Below are 19,024 nucleotides of genomic sequence, written 5' to 3'. Positions count from 1 at the left end.
TACCTAATTTAGCTTTTTTCCTTTACTTTGTAAATGATGCATTTCTTTTGTGACCCTGAGAAAATTGTCGTTGAGACCATCCCAGGGCTTTTTGACGAGGGGGCAGGTAGATCCTTTCATTTTGGAACCATCTGTAGGGAAGGTGGTTTAAGGCCGCCTTCTGTTTCTCAAAAAATGTTCGTACATTTCTTTTCACTGGATAATTTGAATTAGTTCTGTGTCATAGTCTTCTGATCCATGAACATGAAATGTCTTTCCATTTAGTAGGTCTTTAATTTCTCTCAATAACATTACATAGTTTTCAGCAGACATGCAAACATTCTTTTTTGTTAAAATTACTAAGTATTTTATTTTTCTTGATGCTATTGTTAATTGAATTACTTTCTTAATTTCATTTTTGGATTGTTCACTGCTGATGTATAAAAATACAATGACTTTTTCTGTGGTTTTAATCCTGCAGTCTCTCTGAAATAATTTATTTGTCCTACTAGTTTTTTAGTGAATTCCTTAGAACTTTATATATGCAGATTATGTCATCTGTGAAGAGAGATAATTTTATTTCTTCTTATCTAATCCAGATTTTTTTTCTATACTAATTGTCCTGGCTAGAACCTTGAGTATACTGTTGAATAGAAGTGGTGAGAGCAGGCTTCTTGTCTTGTTCCTGATCTTAGGGGAAAGCGTATAATCTGTTCCTGTTAAATAAGATTTAATAGTGTGCTTTTTGTATTTTGTAGCTGGTCTTCATCAGGTCAAGGGAGTTCCCTTCCAGTCCCTGTTTGTGGTATTTTTAGCATGAAAGGTCTTTTTCCTCCCCAGTATTGGAAATATTTTTTAGTACCTCTGTTGAACATGTGTTTTTGTCTTTTAGTCTGTTAATATGATGTATTAATAAATTAATTAAGTTTTATATATTAAACCAATATTGCATTCTTGGGCTAAATCCTGCTTGGCCATAGTGATAGTGTTTTATATGTTGCTAGCTTTGGTTTGCTAATATTTTGTTGAGGATTTCTGTGTCTATAGTCATAAGAGATACTGATGGCTCTGTGTTTAGGAAATTATCTTAAGTAATTTTCTTAGGTAAGCAAGCATCTGTTACAAGAATTAAATAAAATGATGCACAGAAAGTTCTGAGCAGAGGTGCTCATCACACAGTGGCCAGTTTATGTGAGCTGCTGTTTTTTGTGGTCGTTTATCATCACGACTCTGATCCTAGGATCTTGAGTCAGACAGACATCGACCTGAAGTCTTCCTTCACCCCTCTTATTTATTAGTTGTGTGACTTTAGGCACTTCTGTCTGGATGTGTTAAGATTTTCCATCTTTAATGCAAAGTCATGATGGTGCTTCTCTCTTGGGGTTGTCAGGAGGATTCAATGAGGGCCCCAGACACAGGGCCTGGCACACAGGTATGTATAGACCTAAGTATGCGTGTACTGTTGCCACTTTAAGCACGTGACTACAGTGGTGTTTTGAGGGTGAGAGATTTGAAATAATCGAGCTATCTATAAGTGATTGATCAAATATCATAGATGTGAGCAGTGTAATAATAGTCTTTAAAATGAAGTCTAAAAATGCATGTATATATCTCATGTATCATTGTGTATAGTCTTATTTTGGGGGTTGTACTTTTACTTTAATTTTTAAATAGGCTTATGCTTTATCAGAAAAAAAAAGTAAAGATATTTCTGACTGGTGGGAAATCAGGAAGGTTAAAAAACATTTAGGGTTGTATTTAGGGGGCTTCCCTGGTAGCTCAGTAGATAAAGAACCTACCTGCAGTGCAAGAGACCCGAGTTTGATCCCTGGGTCAAGAAGATCCCCTGGAGAAGGAAATGGCAAACTACTGCAGTATCCTTGCCTGGAAAATCCCATGGAGAGAGGAGCCTGGTGGGCTGCAGTCCACGGGGGTTGCAAAGAGTCAGGCACAACTGAGCGACTAACACTTGGACTTTTGGGGGTTGTATTTACCTTACTGTCTTCCTCAGACATTTTAATAACTTTGTTTGACCTTATTATCTAATGAAGCCGTATGTATTTTTAGAAGTCATGAAAGCTGAAAAAGATACATGAAGGATGGTTTGCATTCATTCAGAAGTTTTGACTTCTTTCCTGTGGACTGCCAGAGTTAAATACTTGATAGCCCTACTGTCTGTTGGCCCAGGCTCCGTTGTGAGTATTAGGAATACCAGAGAAGTACCAGCTGGTCTCTGCCCCAGGGACAGAGACAGAACAAATCTGCACACAGATCATTCCAGGGTGAGGCGGAGTAAAGGCACATGCATGGCTGTGCAGCCCAGGGCAGGACAGAGTCGGGCAGGATCACAGAGAACGCTGCATTCACAGTTTCACAGGATGTGCTTGGCATATGGGGCCATCAGCAGTGGCTTAGAGCTGTGACCGATCAAGACAAGAAACTTGGGGATTTACAAAAAGCAGCCTGCCTTTGAGCTTGTTATCGTGGCTCCGTGCAGCCCCCTCTTGGGAGTACTAATTATACTCCAGTTACTAGGCTGCCATATTTCTCATTCCCTTGGAGGAGAGTTTCAGTAACAGGGAGTGGGTGAAACTGAGAGCCTGTTAGCAACATCAGCTTCCACAGGGTGACCCTCATGTAGGGAGACAGAGTTGGTTGTCTTTGTGGGGAAATGAGGCGTTTTCTCCCCATTGGCTTTCCGTGGGTCAGAGTCTGCCTCAGGAATGAAGAGAGGAACAGCTTGGTGGTTTCGGTTCCGGCTTCCCTGGCAGGCGGATAATGGAGAACAACTATCTCTTAGTTTCTGTGACATTTTGTTTGTCCTCACAGATCGTGTGTACATTTCTAAGTGGACAGTATGAGTCAAAACTTGTAATTCCAAGTTCTATACACCTAACTCGAAGTCAGTCTTTAGACTGGTATGTTTTTCTGCCTCTTTGGTACCTGAAACTGTAGTCACGGTGGTGTGTAATGCTCTCATCAAAAGAGTCTGTGTGTGGCTTGTTGCTTTGTATCGTCCCAGTCCAGCCTGATTGCAGTTCAGTCCTGAGGCTGCTGGGGCTCTGCTGGGTCTTCCCTAGGGGTTCAGATCTGAGTTGGGAAGCTGGTGAAGCGGCTGCTTCTGCCTGCCTATGCTCATGGCTAATCGCCAGCGTCTGTCCAGCATCTGGACCACTGTTCAGGACTTCAGTGCAAGTTCACAAACTTACTCAGTTTTGAGAATTATGCTACTTTGCTGCTGAGTCCACAAATGACTGTACTACTCTGTACTTTTAATTTTTTCAAAAGATCCTGTCTCTCCTGTGTTTTAAAATCTCTTTTGTATCTACAGTTCTTTTGGGCACGCTATTCTACTGCTATTTTCATTTCCCTGTGCCTGCTAATTGGGTTACCAGGAGTGACTGAGAGTTGGATGAAAAGTACCCTGTCACACTGTAGCGATTTCATGTGTAATTTTTAAATGTCTTGTCCCAATTCTGTAAAAGGGGGAGTGGAACTTGGGTGATTTTTAAAGCATTAGAGGAACTGAAGGTGCCAATAAGCTTATCCGAGCTTATCTGAGAGCTTATCCTAAGCTGTCTCTTGAGAGAAGTGACCCTCAGAATGACAGCCTTGCAGTGGTGTCTGGAGATAGAATTAATTATTTCTTTGGGTTCAGAGAGAACTGATCCTTCTCTGAGAACATTTTCTATGTAACAGATGTTGTCTTGATGTGTGAAAAACTTTAAATTGATGTAACAGCACAAGCTCGCAAAGCTAAAAATACTCATTCTCACACATGTGTTTGCCTTAGTTGAAGCCCTAGAAAAAGAGCCTCTATTCTAACAAATGTCTGCTTAGCTGAAAAGCCTAAAGAAAATGGAAATTTAAGTGCCTTGTAGAGTTCAGTATGGATTGATTTAGTTGAAAGATACAGAAATATTTTAGACCATGAGGTCCCTCATCCTGGGCTGGATCCATAGTGGATGCCCTCTGCACAGCACAGCAGCCAACACAGCTTATTTGTCCAGGTCAGGAACGGCATCTTCTACATCAGAGAAATTTAACCCCAGTTAACTGAAACTGGATGGATGCTTTTTTAGGGCCTAACCCCCTTCTGAACTTGATTTTAATTTCTGGGTGTCCCAGAAGCTGGGAACCATAGGGCATACTTATTTTTAGATGGTGTACTAGTTTTCAAATAATAGGTTCAATTGACTTTTGTCCTCCAAACATCTTTTTGGGGGAAGCATCTCTAAAGTTAAAGAGTGTGTCAAACTGTTAATCTCATAAATGAATATTCCCTTATCCTTATCCTTGTTCCCCTGAATTTCTGACTCAGATAGAAAACGTGAATCACTTTGTTTGTTGGTGCATGGGTCACACGAACAGCCATGTAATCTTGCTATCAGTGTTGTGGTGATGAGCGCTAACAGTATCGTGCTGTTAGCTTGTGGCCTTGTGACGTGAGACTTAACCCCTGTGCGGGCACTGGTGTTCTAGGCATTGCGGGTTCAAGGATTTTTCTTTCTGTGTGTTTGCTTTTTATCGTGTCTGTATATCTGTTGGGCTTTCAACCATCACTTCTCATTCCCATCACTGTGCTTAACTCCTGCGTTCTGACATCCCTTCTATTTTTGTATTTATTTACTTCTGACCTGGTTAGAAATTTAGGTAAGTCAGTCCATCAGATTTGTTTTCGTAGGAGAAGAAAAGAGGCTAAGTTGGAACTAATGGAGCTCAGTTTCTAAAATGCCTCCACTGGCTGCCTGTTCCCCTTCCCTTCCTTGGGAGCCATTTCCACGTGGGTACTGGTGATGAAGCAGCTGCCGCCTCGTGTAGCGTGTGCAACGTAACGTCTGCAATGAGTGTGAACAATTTGTGATGAGCCGTTAAAACTACAAGCTGTTTGAGGACAGACTCTGAACTGCTTCCATTCCCTTCATACTTGCCCCATTTTCTGTGTGGCTCCCCCTCCAGCAACATACGTCCTCATGCCCCACCCCCACCCCGTGCCCACATGCCAACAAAGATGCTTTCTCTGGCCACGGGATATTCTGCCTGTAACATGAGAATATGAGGAGGATAGAAACCAAATATTGAGTGTTTTAATCTTTGCTTTAAACAGTTATCTTTTGCAGTAATTCAAGTATAAGAAGAAAGCCTTACATTACCTGCACATTTGCTCTCACTGGTGCCCTTCATTTCTTAGTGTAATTCCAAGTTTCCATTTCTACCATTTTCCTTTTGCCTGGAGGGCGTCAGCATTTCCTGGAACGAGTCTGCTGGCGATGAGTTCTGCTTTCGTTCCGTCTTTATTCTTAAAAGGTATTTTTGCTGGATGTAGCTAGGTTAATACCTTTCTTTTGCCATTTTAAAGATGCCATTCTGTTGTCTTCTGCCATATGGGGCTTCTGATGAAGCCTGTTGTCATTTTGTCCCTCTGTATAGAATGTGTATTTTTCCCTTTGACTTCTGCTGACGGTGTGGTTTCACTGTGTCAGACTGCTGGATATGGTAATAGAGTGCAGCCATGCTCAGTCCTTCACAGGTGTCCCTTGGCACGTGCTGCGCACCCTATCACCAGGCACTGGTTACTGCTGAACCGTTAGTGGAGTCCTGCTCAGCCATTGGTCGGTGCCACAGTGCGCCTGCTCAGCCACCGGTCGGTGCCACAGTGCGCCTGCTCAGCCACCGGTCGGTGCCACAGTGCGCCTGCTCAGCCACCGGTCGGTGCCACAGTGCGCCTGCTCAGCCACCGGTCGGTGCCACAGTGCGCCTCTCTGCCCAGCAAGCAACTGTCCATGAATGACCTTAAGTGGCCCATTCAACCAATGATGGGAGGGGTGGTGGTCTTCAGGCAGAGAGTGAGGTAAGAGGTGGATCCTGGCCTTTTCCCCCGGGCCCTCTCACTCACTCAGCCTCATCTCAGTGGTTGAGTTGGAGGGGCCCAGGGAACAGGCTGGGGGCTGTGTCCTGCAGGGCTCCAGAGCCCTGGCCATGGCTGCCCACTGGCTGGGCCCAGGCCTTGAGGCTGTGAACCTCTCCCCATCCCCAACTCTATGACCTAATGGCAGGGCCATCTGCATAGGATGCAGTCTGTAGGACGTGTACCCTGCTGTCTGGGCAGCCTGAAGAGCCTGAGGGCCAGTTGGGTCCTGGGCGTCTGGCTCTCTCACTGATGACAGCTGGGCAGGGTCCGAGGACCTGGCCCTGAGGGAGCTGCCAGCTAAGTTCTGCCTCCTCTTAGCCAGACCTGGACCTCAGAAGGTGAAAGTTGTGCCTTGGGTACTCACCCTTTCTTGTCAGAACAGAGAATAACATTCGTTTGGTGGAGGTTTATAGGAACATCATTACCTGACCTTGACCTGACTTCAAGAAAAAAGATCTGAAACCAAGAAGTTAGCAAACAACTCACCACGCCCCTGCCTTACCTTCCCTGGGAAAGGATTTTGCTGAAAGCTTTTAGGGAGTCTGAGGTTTTTAAGGCACGAGCCACCCATCTCCTTGATTAGTTCAGTTCAGTCGCTCAGTCGTGTCCGACTCTTTGCGACCCCATGAATCACAGCACGCCAGGCCTCCCTGTCCATCACCAACTCCCAGAGTTCACTTGTAGGGCCCTGCAATAAACTTTTTTGTTACAGAGCCCAAGCTCATTCTGCTCACCACCTGATAGGCCAGTAATTTGGGAGATAAGTTGTTGGAACAAGGAATAATGACTTTAATTGGGAAGCTAGCAGACTGAGAAGATAGCAGACTTGAGCATCTCGAAAACCATCTTCCCTCTGTCCAGATTAGGGCTCCTTTTGTATACAGGAGCGGTGGGGAGGAGCCCACTGTGGTGCTGATCAGTGGCTGAGCAGGCCAGCTGACAGTTGGCTCACTGAGGGTCCCTTGCTTGGGGGAGGGGCCCACTATGGCGCCTACTAGTGGCTGAGCAGGGCAGCTAAAGCTCGTGCCTGCCTCGCTGCTGTTTCATCCTGAGAAGAAAGGTGCGACTCCTGAGCGATGCCGGGTCTGAAGAAGTACTAGGTTGCTCTAGCAACGTCATCCTCTGGTACTTGGTGGAGCTAGTGTGAAGACCTTGACCTTGGTGGTCAAGCAGAGGTGGTTGACATGACCATTACTGGAATCGCTGACTGAGGTGGCGGATGCCATGGGCTCAGCCTGCCACTGGCTTCACTGGTCAGCTCATGACCGATGAGGTGGCCAGAAGCTGGTGTCCCCAGAGCAGAGCTCCTGCCTGCCTGCTTGGTGGTGGACACAGGCTGGTCTGGTGGGCTAGGCACAGAGAGGTGTGGCGATGGAGTGGTCCCTGCACCAGGGAGGGAGGAGGGAAGGGCCCACCATGCTTCGGGTTTGGTCTGGGGAGGCCAGTGTTAACACTTCTATGCTCCACACTCCGACGTTTTGGTATTTGGCCTCACTGTGTGTGACACACAGATACTTGAGTTTGGTGACAAGTATCATCCTACAGGTCTCTGAGACTATTCCTCTTATTTCTCCACCCTCCGTTTTGATATCTGTGTTTAATTTTGATTAATTTTTTTATTGCTGTGTGTGTGTAAATTCTCTCATTTTCCCCCTTTGCAGTGTCTAACCTGCTTTGAATCCCATTTCAATTATATTTTCATTTCAGCTACTGTATATTCTTAATTTCTAGAAGTTCCATTTGGTTCTTTGAACTAGCTTCCTTTTCTTTCATTACACCCCTGAGTCCCTTTAATTCTTGAACGTGGATATAGCAGGTTTCTTGTGCGTATCTGAAAGTTCCATTGTCTCTGTCATTTCTTAGTGGGTCACCGTTTTCTGGTGGTTTTCCCTCCTGATTATGGGACACATTTCTCTGCTTCTCAACTGTTTAGGAAATTTTGATTAGATGTTATGTATTGTGACTGCTACATTATTGAGGATCCATGGTTGGCTGTATTTATTTAAAGAATGTTTGGCAAGGCAGTTAAGTCACTTGCAAATCTAATATCCTTAAGGCCTGTTTTTAAGCTCTGAGAGGACAATTTGGTATATTAGTTCAGCCCCCCTTCTAAGGCCTGCTCTCTCTGGGGTCTCTACTGAATGCATTCGGTGAGTCCCTGAAAACACCCCAACTCTGGTGCTCGAAAATCTTCCCCTTAGTGTAAACTTTGCAAGTTGTTCAAATTACAGTTTCCTGGTCATTTTGTGCCCTCCCTTAGGGAATTTCACTCACATACATGTGGCCCAGAACTTAGGACATTTCTAGAGCTCTCTTTCTGTGGGGCTTCCTCTTTTTCAGCACTCCACCCTGCAACTTCCAGCCACCTCAGCCACCCTGAAGTCTGATCTTCATTTTCTCCACTTCACAAGACTGCCAGCTTCGTTTTGGGTTCCTCTTCCCCATAAGGGGTGGCCTGGAAATTTTCTCCAGACAGGAAGTTAGAGTGATTGAAGTGCTCACCTGTTTGTTTCCCTTCTCTGAGACATCACAGTTCTGTACTGCCTGTTGTCTTCTGAAAGTAGTTGTTTTATATATTCTGTGTGGCTTCTAGAAAGAGGTTAGGTCTTTGCTAACCCGTCATTGTTGCAGGTGGAAGCCGCAGGGATTCAGTGAAATTGACCCATGAAAATAATTCTCAGTAACTGCACACAGTTCCACACAGCATGCCTACCTGTGTTAGAAAGAGAACTAAAGGCAAATTATATGTGTTTCTGAGTGCAGCATAGTTGTGGTCATGTCCCTCATTATTTACCTTCCCCACAGTCTGGGGCTGTCACTGATCTCCGAGGAGTGATGACCACAGTTCCACAGCGGCTGAGTAATGCTGGTGGCCCATGTGCTCTTGGGGCGCCCCCTCCCCGAGGACAGACAGGCTGCTTCTGCTGTCCGTGCTCAGTGGGTGGCCTCCTTCTGTATTTTAAGACCAGGTTTTACTTTTGGATCCAGGCTTCCCTGGTGGCTCAGACGGTAAAGCATCTGTCTGCAGTGTGGGAGACCCGGGTTCAGTCCCTGGGTTGGGAAGATTCCCCTGGAGAAGGAAATGGCAACACACTCCAGTCCTCTTGCCTAGAAAATCCCATGGATGGAGGAGCCTAGTAGCCTACAACCTATGGGATCACAGAGGTGGACATGACTGAGTGACTTCACTTTTTTTTTTTTTTTTTAATTTTTTACTCTTGGAGGGACCTTACTAGTGTGCTCTGCAGTTTAATAATAACTTTTGAGTCCATGTGGGAAGTGTGTGCTAACAGACCACTGAATATCTGAATCATTAAGACATTGATGCATGGATTGAAGGAGCCATCTGTGAAACAGCACAGCTTGCCAGGTGCTCAGAAGTGTAAAGGCATGTGGAGGGAAGCTAATCTGCACAGGATTCTGCATTTGTGAGGATGTGATTCCTCCTCTGTTGTTTTTTTGGTTAGTCGCTAAGTTGAATCCAACTCATTTAGACCCCAGGGACTGTAGTCTACCAGGCTCCTCTGTCCATGGGATTTCTCAAGCAAGAATATTGGAGTAGGTTGCCATTTCCTTCTCTAGGGAATCTTCTCAGTCCAGGGATTGAACTCACATCTCCTGCTTGGCAGGTGGATTCTTTACCACTGAGCCACCTGAGAAGCCCGGTTCCTCCCTTACTGTTGAATAAAAGGAGCCCTATGATTTGAAGTGGATTGTTGGTGAGCTGTAAGGAACATTGACTTTCACTTAACATTATTAGGGTCTTGGGTAGACACAAGACTTGGCTGTGGATAGTTCAGCTGAGAAGCAACTAGATCAAGAAAAACAGATTATTTCTGTTTTTGGTCAACAGTTACTTCCTTTAGACTTACTGGTAAAGAACTAAGCCGTTTTTCAGAAATCATGAATATCGCCAGCTATGGATGTTAATTTTCTTTTTTTGTTTGTTTTTAGTAACTCCTAAGTTCTTTATTTATCCTCCTGACTGACCCACACATGCTACATAAGCCCTTGGTGTTCTGTATAGTGCACTGTGATAAGCTTTAATTTTTTGTCATCAAAATGCTGTTCATCAGTATGCTCAAAGATGGTTTCTTAATATATATATATATTTTTAAAATACAACTTGAGGAATATTGATGGGATCTACTGCTGTCTAAGGAATTCCCTTATAGCTCAGTCAGTAAAGAATCTGCCTGGAATGCAGGAGACCCAGGTTTGATTCCTGGGTTGGGAAGATCCCTTGGAGAAGGAAATGGCAACCCAGTCCAGTATTCTTGCCTGGAGAATCCCATGGACAGAGGAGCCTGGTGGGCTACAGTCCATGGGGTTGCAGGAGTCAGACATGACTTAGAGACTAAACCACCACTACTGCTATCTAGAAAATTTAGAAGTTAATGAATTTATGAAAAAAATGCTTAATTTCGCTAAAATGCAACATTGAAGAAGAGGTTGTTTTGCAGGGGGAGAAGCCTATCAAATTTTGTTTGAAATTTTTAAATGGTAGTATTTTCAGTGTTGGCAAGAATGTGGCAGGAAACTCTGAATTTTCAGGAAAAGTGTGTATTTTTATGAATTTTCTGAAGATAATTTGGGTAGTATACATCAAAAGCTTTTATATTCTTACTCAGTAATATTGCTTCTAGGAATTATTTTTCTTAAAGTTATTAGATGTTCAAACAAAAATGCAGGTAGAAAGGTGTCTATTGCAGTATTATTTCTAAGCATAAGATATTAGAATATCCCTGTCTCAGCAATGAAAATGTTTTTTATTTATAGCATTTTCCAACTGCAGAGTACCATGAAGCCGTTAAAATGGCATTTATGAAGAATATTTCATCATGTGGTAAAATGTACATTTGAAATAAGCAATTTTCTAAAATGGAATATAGTCTTACATTAACTATTAAAAAGTACATGAAAGAATGGCCAGAAATATACCAGATTGTTAAAGTAACTGTTCCTACATGATACTTTCATGAGAGGTTGCTTTCTTTATGATTTTTCTATTTTCTGAAATTGGAGTGGAAAGCATTCCTGATATGTGAGAGGAAACAGGGTGTTCGTAGCTGCATTCTTGACTCACCTAAGCCTTTTCTAGACACTGGGTGGGCATCTCAGATTCCAGAAGAGAAAGCAAACCATTAATCTTTAATTAAAACTAGTTGCTGTTTGCAGTTGAGATGAAAAAGTACTTAAAAATTTAAAAAAAGAAAAAATTTCTTTGCTTACTCTTCAGATAAAAACTTTGACGATGAAGATTCTGTGGATGGTAATAGACCTTCTTCCGCCAGCTCTACGTCGTCCAAAGCTCCAGCAGGCTCACGGAGAAACGTTGGAATGGGGACCACCCGTAGGCTCGGCTCCTCCTCTCTTGGATCCAAGTCTTCAGGTAGGACCAAGCCCAAGCACAGTGCTGCGGGGTCTGCTGTGTAGGTGCTTAAAGCAGATGTGCACGCTGCTCACTTTCTGTGTCCTTTAGAGGCACAGTAATTCTGTGGGCAGTGTGAGTCCACTTTCTCTTCCTCAAGTAAATTGGTTCTCATCTATGGGTGCTGATAAGCTGGTAGAATGTACGTCTGAACTGCTGTATTGCATGTTTGTGAGGCAGAATCTTTGGGTGTGTGAATCCACCACAGAGCAGAGCTCATGGTATCCTAATGGCGTTGGGCTCCTGCCGTGCCTGATGATACTTGCATGGTATCAGCCAATTTCTGTGTCTCAGGCCTGAGATTATGTAGAAGTTAGATTGTCTGTGGCGGATTCATGATGATGTATGGCAAAACCAATACGATATTGTAAAGTAATTAGCCTCGAATTAAAATAAATAAATTTATATTTTAAAAAAACACACACAAAAAGTATTTTGTTCTTGCAAGTAAGATTGTTCGTTGTGAGACCTTGTAAGATACTGAATTAGTGAATGGTCAAGATTAGCTAGCTCCCTGAGGCTTTGAAAATTATAAGGATAAATCTCTTTATCCTCCTCTTCCATCCCCTAATTTAGACTGTTTTGGGTCCTTATTATATATAACTTTAATTTTGCTGTCACATTTAAGTTTATACACAAATTAACCTACTTAAAAATTTTTTTTCATTGAAGTATAGTTGATTTATAGTGTAGTGAAAATTACTTACTTTTTACTTTTGAACCATGCTTCCTGTTAGCATTGGGCTTTTGAGCTTGGCTGGATGAACTGATCAGTTAAAGCTAGAGTGAGGACCAGCATCAGAATGCTGCCTCCTTGGGCTGGTCTTCCTTGCTGTCTGAACAGGCCTTGGATGTTGGTGTCCCAGCTTGTCAGCTTGGTGCCCCCACAGCCTCTGCCCTACCATCTCTGTGTTGAGGGAGCTGCTGTTCTTAGTTCTTCCTAATCTTGTATGTTTTTTTTGAAATGCTTTTTTTTTTTTCAAATTTATTTTAACTGGTGGATAATTTATAATTATTTTAACTGGAGAATAATAATAATTTATTATTAACTGGACGATAATTGCTTTATAATGTTGTGTTGACTTCTGCCATACAATAATGTGAATCAGTCATAATTATAACTATATTCCTTTCCTCTTGAGCACCCCCCCATGCCACCCCTTGCCATCCCATGCCTCTTGGTCATCTTTTATTTTTTGGTTCATTTAAAAAAATATACTTTTGTTGTTGTTGTTGTTAAAGAGCTTAAATTCATACAACATGAAATCAACCATTTTAAAGGCAATAATTCATTAGCATTTATTATATTCGTAGTGTTGGGCAGCCACCACCTCTATCTAGTTTCAACACAGTTTTGAAACTAGACCCCATTAAAGGTCTTTCAAAAAAAGACCCCGTTAAAATTCTCCCCATTCCTTCCTTCCCCAGCTCTGGCGATCCCTCTAGTCTGTGTTCTTTCTCTATGCTTTCAGCTATTCTAGGAATTTCAGAGAAACGGAGCCATCCAATATGTTGTCTCTTGTGTCTGGCTCCTTTCACTTGGCGTAATGTTTTTGGAGTTCATCTCTGCTGGAGCTTGTATCAGTACTTTTTTTTTTAAATGGCTGAACAGTCTTTCTAATCCGTTTTCTTGATCTGTCTTTGAGAAGCATCTGTTCTACAAACTAAGCTTAGAAAATTTCTGTGTGATCAGACCATGTCTTTTTGTTCCCATTCCTCACCTGTTCCCCTTCCATAGATCCCACCTGTGTAGATTGTACGGCGATACCAACCCTGTCTTTCCCTCAGGCCTGATCCCATCTTTTTCCATTTTGTTTAACACCATAGTTGTGATTTCCCTGTTGACTTCTCATCAGACTCCATGGGCCCAGGCCTGTGTATGGCCCCAAGCACCCTTTGACATGTGGCTCTCCGCTTCACACAGAAAGGCACTCAGTGCTTGTCGGCTTGGTGGGATCCAGGCCTAACCTAAAGCACACAGAGCCCCACTCACGGTGTGTTACTATTTTCTGTCTGTAATTGACTTGGGAATGCAGAGAAATACTCCTCAAGCGTGATGACACTTATGTACCACAAGCATCAGCTGTCTTTAAAGCCTTTTCTGTCTAGGTGGTCCATCAGGACCCCAGATGCCAACTAAGTTGTCAGGTGGGAAGCTCTGGAAAAGCACAAGACTAATCAATATAAATCATTAATGACGGTTGCAGGGATGACTGTAGGTGGCCATTCAGAAACCTTTAATATGAAGAAAAAACATCTGGTAAAATATCACGTGATTGTCATGTGTGAAGTGACATATTAACAGAAAGAAAAAGCTTTCTCCTGAATGATAGCAATTGTGGGGTCAATTTGCAACTGGCATATAAATGAAAAATTGACAAATTATTGTGATTTTAAGGAGATAAAAATTTTTTTCCTTGAAATGAAAATATTTTGAGACTAATATGAAGTTGAGGTGAAACCATTAAATTCTTTAGAACTTATTTGAATGTTTCACAAATTTGTTATGTTGGATTCCTAACAGTGATATAATTTCATTTATTCCCTGAAGAATTGAAATTTCTATTATATGTTCATTAGGAATCTTTGAAAAAACTTATATACTAACATGGGGCTTCCCAATTGGTACTAGTGGTAAAGAACCTGCCTGCCACTGCAAGAAACGCGGGAGATGTGGATTTGATCCCTGGAGGAGGGCATGGCCACCCACTCCAGTATTCAGGCCTGGAGAATCTCACAGACAGAGGAGTCTGGTGGGCTGTGGTCTATAGGGTCGCAAAGGGATGGACATGGCTGAAGCGACTTGAATGCACACACATAGATTCATACAATATAAATCACCTAAATCCTTTAAAGTCTATACAACTGGCCCTCCTTAAGCAAGTACTATCTTTAGATAACTTTAAGCTAATATATGTTATACTGTAAAATCATTATACTTTATCTTAATATTGAAAGTCAGTAATGCTTGTCAGTGCCACAAAACTCTAAACTTTTATTGACTTAAAAAAGTTACAAATCTTCTAAAATATAATTTTTTTCCACTTTTATTTATTTTTTTTAAATTTTAAAATCTTTAATTCTTACATGCGTTCCCAAACATGAACTCCCCTCCCACCTCCCTCCCCATAACATCTCTGTGGGTCATCCCCATGCACCAGCCCCAAGCATGCTGTATCCTGCGTCAGACATAGACTGGCGATTCAATTCTTACATGATAGTATACATGTTAGAATGCCATTCTCCTTTGTATATGAGTCCTCCAGTGCACACTGTTTACATTTTAAAAATTGATGTTTTTTTATAGCTGCAAAAGAAGGAGCTGGTGCTGTTGATGAAGAGGATTTTATTAAAGCATTTGACGATGTGCCTGTAGTCCAGGTGAGTGAAGATGTTTGGTTTGCTTAAAAAGGATGGGCTTATTCTTCAGATTTCATTTTTCAAGCATGTGACACACAGAGTTTCTTACTAGGTAGGGTAATTCTGACTGTCAGGACCACAGGAGGTCTAGGGTTGCAGACTAGGAAATGTTAGGGCCTCTCAGAACTGAAGTGAAGAGTGAAAGTCACAGCCCAGGATGACCTTCCAGTTAGAACTGGTGAGAGGGGGCTTGCTCCAGTAGTGCGTTTGTGAGTCAGGTCACACAGAAGAGGGGAAAATAAGTGACTCCATTCCAAGAGGGAACAAAGAAGCATGCTTATGTCAGTATTTTGCTTTGAGAAGCCTGTAAATTTGAAGAATCTAGGTGTCTGAAAGGTATAAAAAATGTTTTCATAAAGCCTTAGTTTATGCCATCGTGATACTTCGCTTAAGTGCCGGGCATGTGAATCAGAGATGACTTACAGAACTTGGGGCTCAGCCACCCACTGTAAACTGCTTTGCGCCCCAGCATCGTCTCTTGTTGGTCGGGGCTTGTGGTCCATTGGATGCCGGTGCTCAGGATTCCTCCAGCACTTGATATCTGTGTGTGTCCCTTGCACCCGCTGCTTAGTTGCCGTGTGTATACAAAGCAGATGGCAGGTGTTTTAGGTTCAGGCTCACCCTTATGTCCTTGGCCTTCCTATCATGCCTTACTCTTGGTGGATTTTTTTCTCCCCCTTACTATCTTTGGAGTAGGATACAAGGATAAATGAGAAGAGAGGTTTGAAAGTGTTTAAGGTTACAAGCATAGACACTTGTAAGGTTACAAGCATATAGCACTTGCTGTATTGCCCTTCACTGTGTTGTGCTTTGTAAATGCTGCAGTGTCACGTCTATGGGCACCTTGCCTCAAGCGTGCGTACGGTGCCCCTTCCCCATCAGCATTTGCTCACCTCGTGTCTCTGTCATGTTTTGATAATTCTCACAACAGTTCAGCTCTCCATCAGCAAAAAGATTACAGTTCTCTGAAGACTCAGATGATGGTTAGCTTTTTTTTTTTTTAGCAATAAGGGATTTTTAAATTATGCACATGGCCTTTTTAGACAGTGGGCATACTTTAATTGGGCAGTTAATAGACTGCAGTCAAGAAAAATCTTTATGACTCACTTCATTGTGTGATATTCACTTTATTGCACCTGCAGTACAGTGAAGACACTAGAACTGACCTGGCAGTGTCTCTGGGGTCTGCCAGTATGGTGGGTGTTACAAAAAAAAAACAAGTCAGTGACTTGTGCATCTCCGCCCATTCCCCAGTGGGCTTCTTTCTCGGTTGTGCATGAAATCATCTGTTATGGTAAAGCTGCATTTGAGGTGAGGTTATCCATATATAGGCATCAGAGCTGGTGAGTTTACATTCATGGTGGAAACTCATTCAGTGGCAAGCCTGTCTAGATGTTATCTCAGAGGTCCTTTTCTGAAAAATGAAATGATTTCTTTTACTGTATTTACCAGATGCTCTTGACTTCAGTTAATTAAGAAACAAATCTTTGTTTATTCTGTAAATTTTCTCATATTAATTGTAAATTAATTTTGCTTACAGATTTATTCCAGCCGAGACCTTGAGGAGTCCATAAACAAGATTAGGGAAATATTATCTGATGACAAGCATGATTGGGAGCAAAGAGTAAATGCTGTAAGCTGCCAACTTTGTGATTACATTTGCATTAGATATTTAAATATTATAAATACTTTATTATGAAATTGGGGTTCAGCTGTAATGAATTTTAAGTAGGCAGTATTTTAAACATAAGGTACCATATTCTCAGTTTGCCTTTTTAATAGATTACCTCACTTCTGTTTCTAAAACATGCCGACTTCTATCTTTTTGTGCATCTTGAACTTTTAACAAAGTCCTGCCTGTGGCACGGCCACTACTTTTGCCATCCTTGGCCAGGGAAGCAGCTTCCTAGTGACTCACAGTGAGTGTCCCTGTTGCCCTTTCTTTCTTCGTAGCACTTCTGTCCCTTCTGTTTTTAAAAGTACATTAATGACAAGTTGTCTGAACATTAAAGTGAACAGCGTTTGGTGCAGGTATGTCTTTTCTGAGGAAGGTGATTGTGCACTGGTTGTCCAGCAGGAAGCAGGTTAGGAACACGGCTGCTGTGTCTGTTTCAGATGCCCTCCAGCCTCGTCAGTAGCAGATACAGTGACCGACAGTGGGGACACTTCTTCCTGTGAAGTGAAAGTCGCTCAGTCGAGTCTGACTGTTTGCAACCGCATGGACTATACAGTCCATGGAATTCTCCAGGCCAGGATACTGGAGTGGGTGGCCGTTCCCTTCTCCAAGGGATCCTTGTTCCCCGTTCCCAACCCAGGGATCAAACCCAGGTCTCCTGCATTGTAGGCGGATTCTTTACCAGCTGAGCTACTTTCCTGTGATTCACTCAGTAAATGGTGGTTGGATGGGGTGTTGGGGAACTTAGGGAAGGAGCTTTTTTACAGGCTACAATGAGGTTTCAGTTATTTTTATCCTTAGTATCAGAGCATTTGTAAATATGCTAGAATGGTCCAATTAAAAAATACATTTTGTAGAATTATAATGCATTTATCACAGATAATAATTTTTAAAAATCATTTTTTCTTATTTATGATACCTAGATTTCTTCAGTATGTTAGCTATTATTTAGTTGGTCTAATTCTTCTTGGAAAACTGTATCATTTAACTTTATTGTTGATCCTTGAATATTTGTTGGCTTCCATTATTTTGTATTTCTGTTCTAAGGATTGTTTTTTCTGTCTCTTAATTTTTCTACCCCATTAGCTAAAAAAGATTAGATCTTTACTCTTGGCTGGTGCTGCCGAGTATGATAACTTCTTCCAGCACTTACGGCTTTTGGACGGAGCCTTTAAACTGTCCGCTAAGGATCTACGGTCTCAGGTAGTGCGGGAGGCTTGTATCACGCTGGGGTAAGGACTACGACGCTCCTGGTTCTCACATAATAAAGTAGCTATGTCACAGAGCTTCAGAGATGGGTCACTGAATAATACGTCCACTGGGGCTCTTCCACTTGCTTGTCGCCTGGTCTCCAAGACTGATTCTATTTACACTCTGTTAGTACTTTTACAGTGTTTCCTGACCAGTTATGTTATTGACAGAGGGGATTTTTGCAGAAAATTAACACCTGTGGCATCAGTACATCTCTGGTTGATAATGTGTTGTGTGACAGATTTTAAATTTTACTCAGTGACTTAGCTCTGAAGCCTCTGTTTTAAACTTGAAACAATTATTAATATGGAAAATGAAATCTTATAAACTTCTGTTCTCAGCCTTTTCATTGATTTTGCTGGCAGAATATAGCATGATCAATAGAATTTTTGTTTGTTCCTGTTGAATTCAGTAGAAGAGTGGCTTTGCAGCTGTTCAAAATTTTGACCTCAGATATTGAAGCCCGAATGTTGTATGCTGAAAATAAAAGAGCAAAAGAAAAAATAGAGGCTGAGGGTGCTTTGACATATTTATGTTTTATTAGTATTTGTTTTTTTGCTATTTGAAGAGTAATTAGCGGGAAATGATTTATTTGTTTATTTTTTAAAAAGCAGTTCTTCTTGGTGAGTGGCTATATGTAAAGTCCTCTGCATGTGCTTGGGGGGTATTTGTATTTTACTTAACGTGTTTTTGTCCTTAGATGACTTTATACAAAGAGTCTAAAATGTTAAAAGATTTATATATTACACTATTTCCAAGAACTTTGGTTACAGTCCAGTGTTCATTTCTCATTGCAGGCATCTGTCATCAGTGCTGGGGAATAAGTTTGACCATGGAGCTGAAGCCATTATGCCAACTATCTTTAATTTAATTCCAAATAGTGCCAAAATTATGGCCACCTCTGGTGTCGTAGCTGTTAGGTTAATCATTCGGGTGAGTATGTTTTGGAGCCGTATGTATTGTAGAATAAGCAAGTGGTAAAATATTGGTGGTTGATAAGCAGTTATCAGAGACGTTTCCCATTTGAGTGATTATGTATGTGGAATCACGCTGTATGGACAGTATTGTCCCACCCTCTCCTTCCCTTGCTTAACTGTCACATGTGAGCCTTTTCAGTTCCCTGGAGTGAATTACAGGTGTGGTGTACCATTACTGACCTGTTGCTCATCCTCTCCTCATTGGTTTTAAGCATTTGAGCACTTGTACCTGCTTCTGAGTTCTGTGTGTGCCCAGGTGTTATTCCTGTTCTTCCCTCCTTAGTCCCCAACTGTTCATTTTAGGTATTTGTGCTTGTGGCTTTGTATTCATCTAGCATCTTTATTTTGTACATAAGCCTAAAAACAAAAGATTATCTTCA

The 19,024-nt window shown here is 42.1% G+C and overlaps 1 protein-coding gene across 9 annotated transcripts in view; it reads left to right on the top strand.

Annotated features, from left to right (window-relative positions):
• CLASP1 (cytoplasmic linker associated protein 1) overlaps window positions 1-19,024 on the top strand; it is a 272,797-nt gene that overhangs the window by 143,744 nt on the left and 110,029 nt on the right. For all 9 annotated transcript variants that reach the window (XM_069574461.1, XM_069574455.1, XM_069574459.1 and 6 more), the window contains exons 9-13: window positions 11,130-11,282; window positions 14,629-14,702; window positions 16,282-16,374; window positions 17,503-17,648; window positions 18,465-18,600. In XM_069574461.1, coding sequence (XP_069430562.1) covers window positions 11,130-11,282; window positions 14,629-14,702; window positions 16,282-16,374; window positions 17,503-17,648; window positions 18,465-18,600 — 602 coding nt within the window. The remainder of the gene's footprint in view (window positions 1-11,129; window positions 11,283-14,628; window positions 14,703-16,281; window positions 16,375-17,502; window positions 17,649-18,464; window positions 18,601-19,024) is intronic.

The sequence above is a fragment of the Ovis canadensis genome, chromosome 2 (genome assembly GCF_042477335.2).
Source record: "Ovis canadensis isolate MfBH-ARS-UI-01 breed Bighorn chromosome 2, ARS-UI_OviCan_v2, whole genome shotgun sequence".
Classification (NCBI taxonomy): domain Eukaryota; kingdom Metazoa; phylum Chordata; class Mammalia; order Artiodactyla; family Bovidae; genus Ovis; species Ovis canadensis.
The sequence above is the reverse complement of the archived record's forward strand: the minus strand, read 5'-3'. Positions and strand labels throughout refer to the sequence as shown.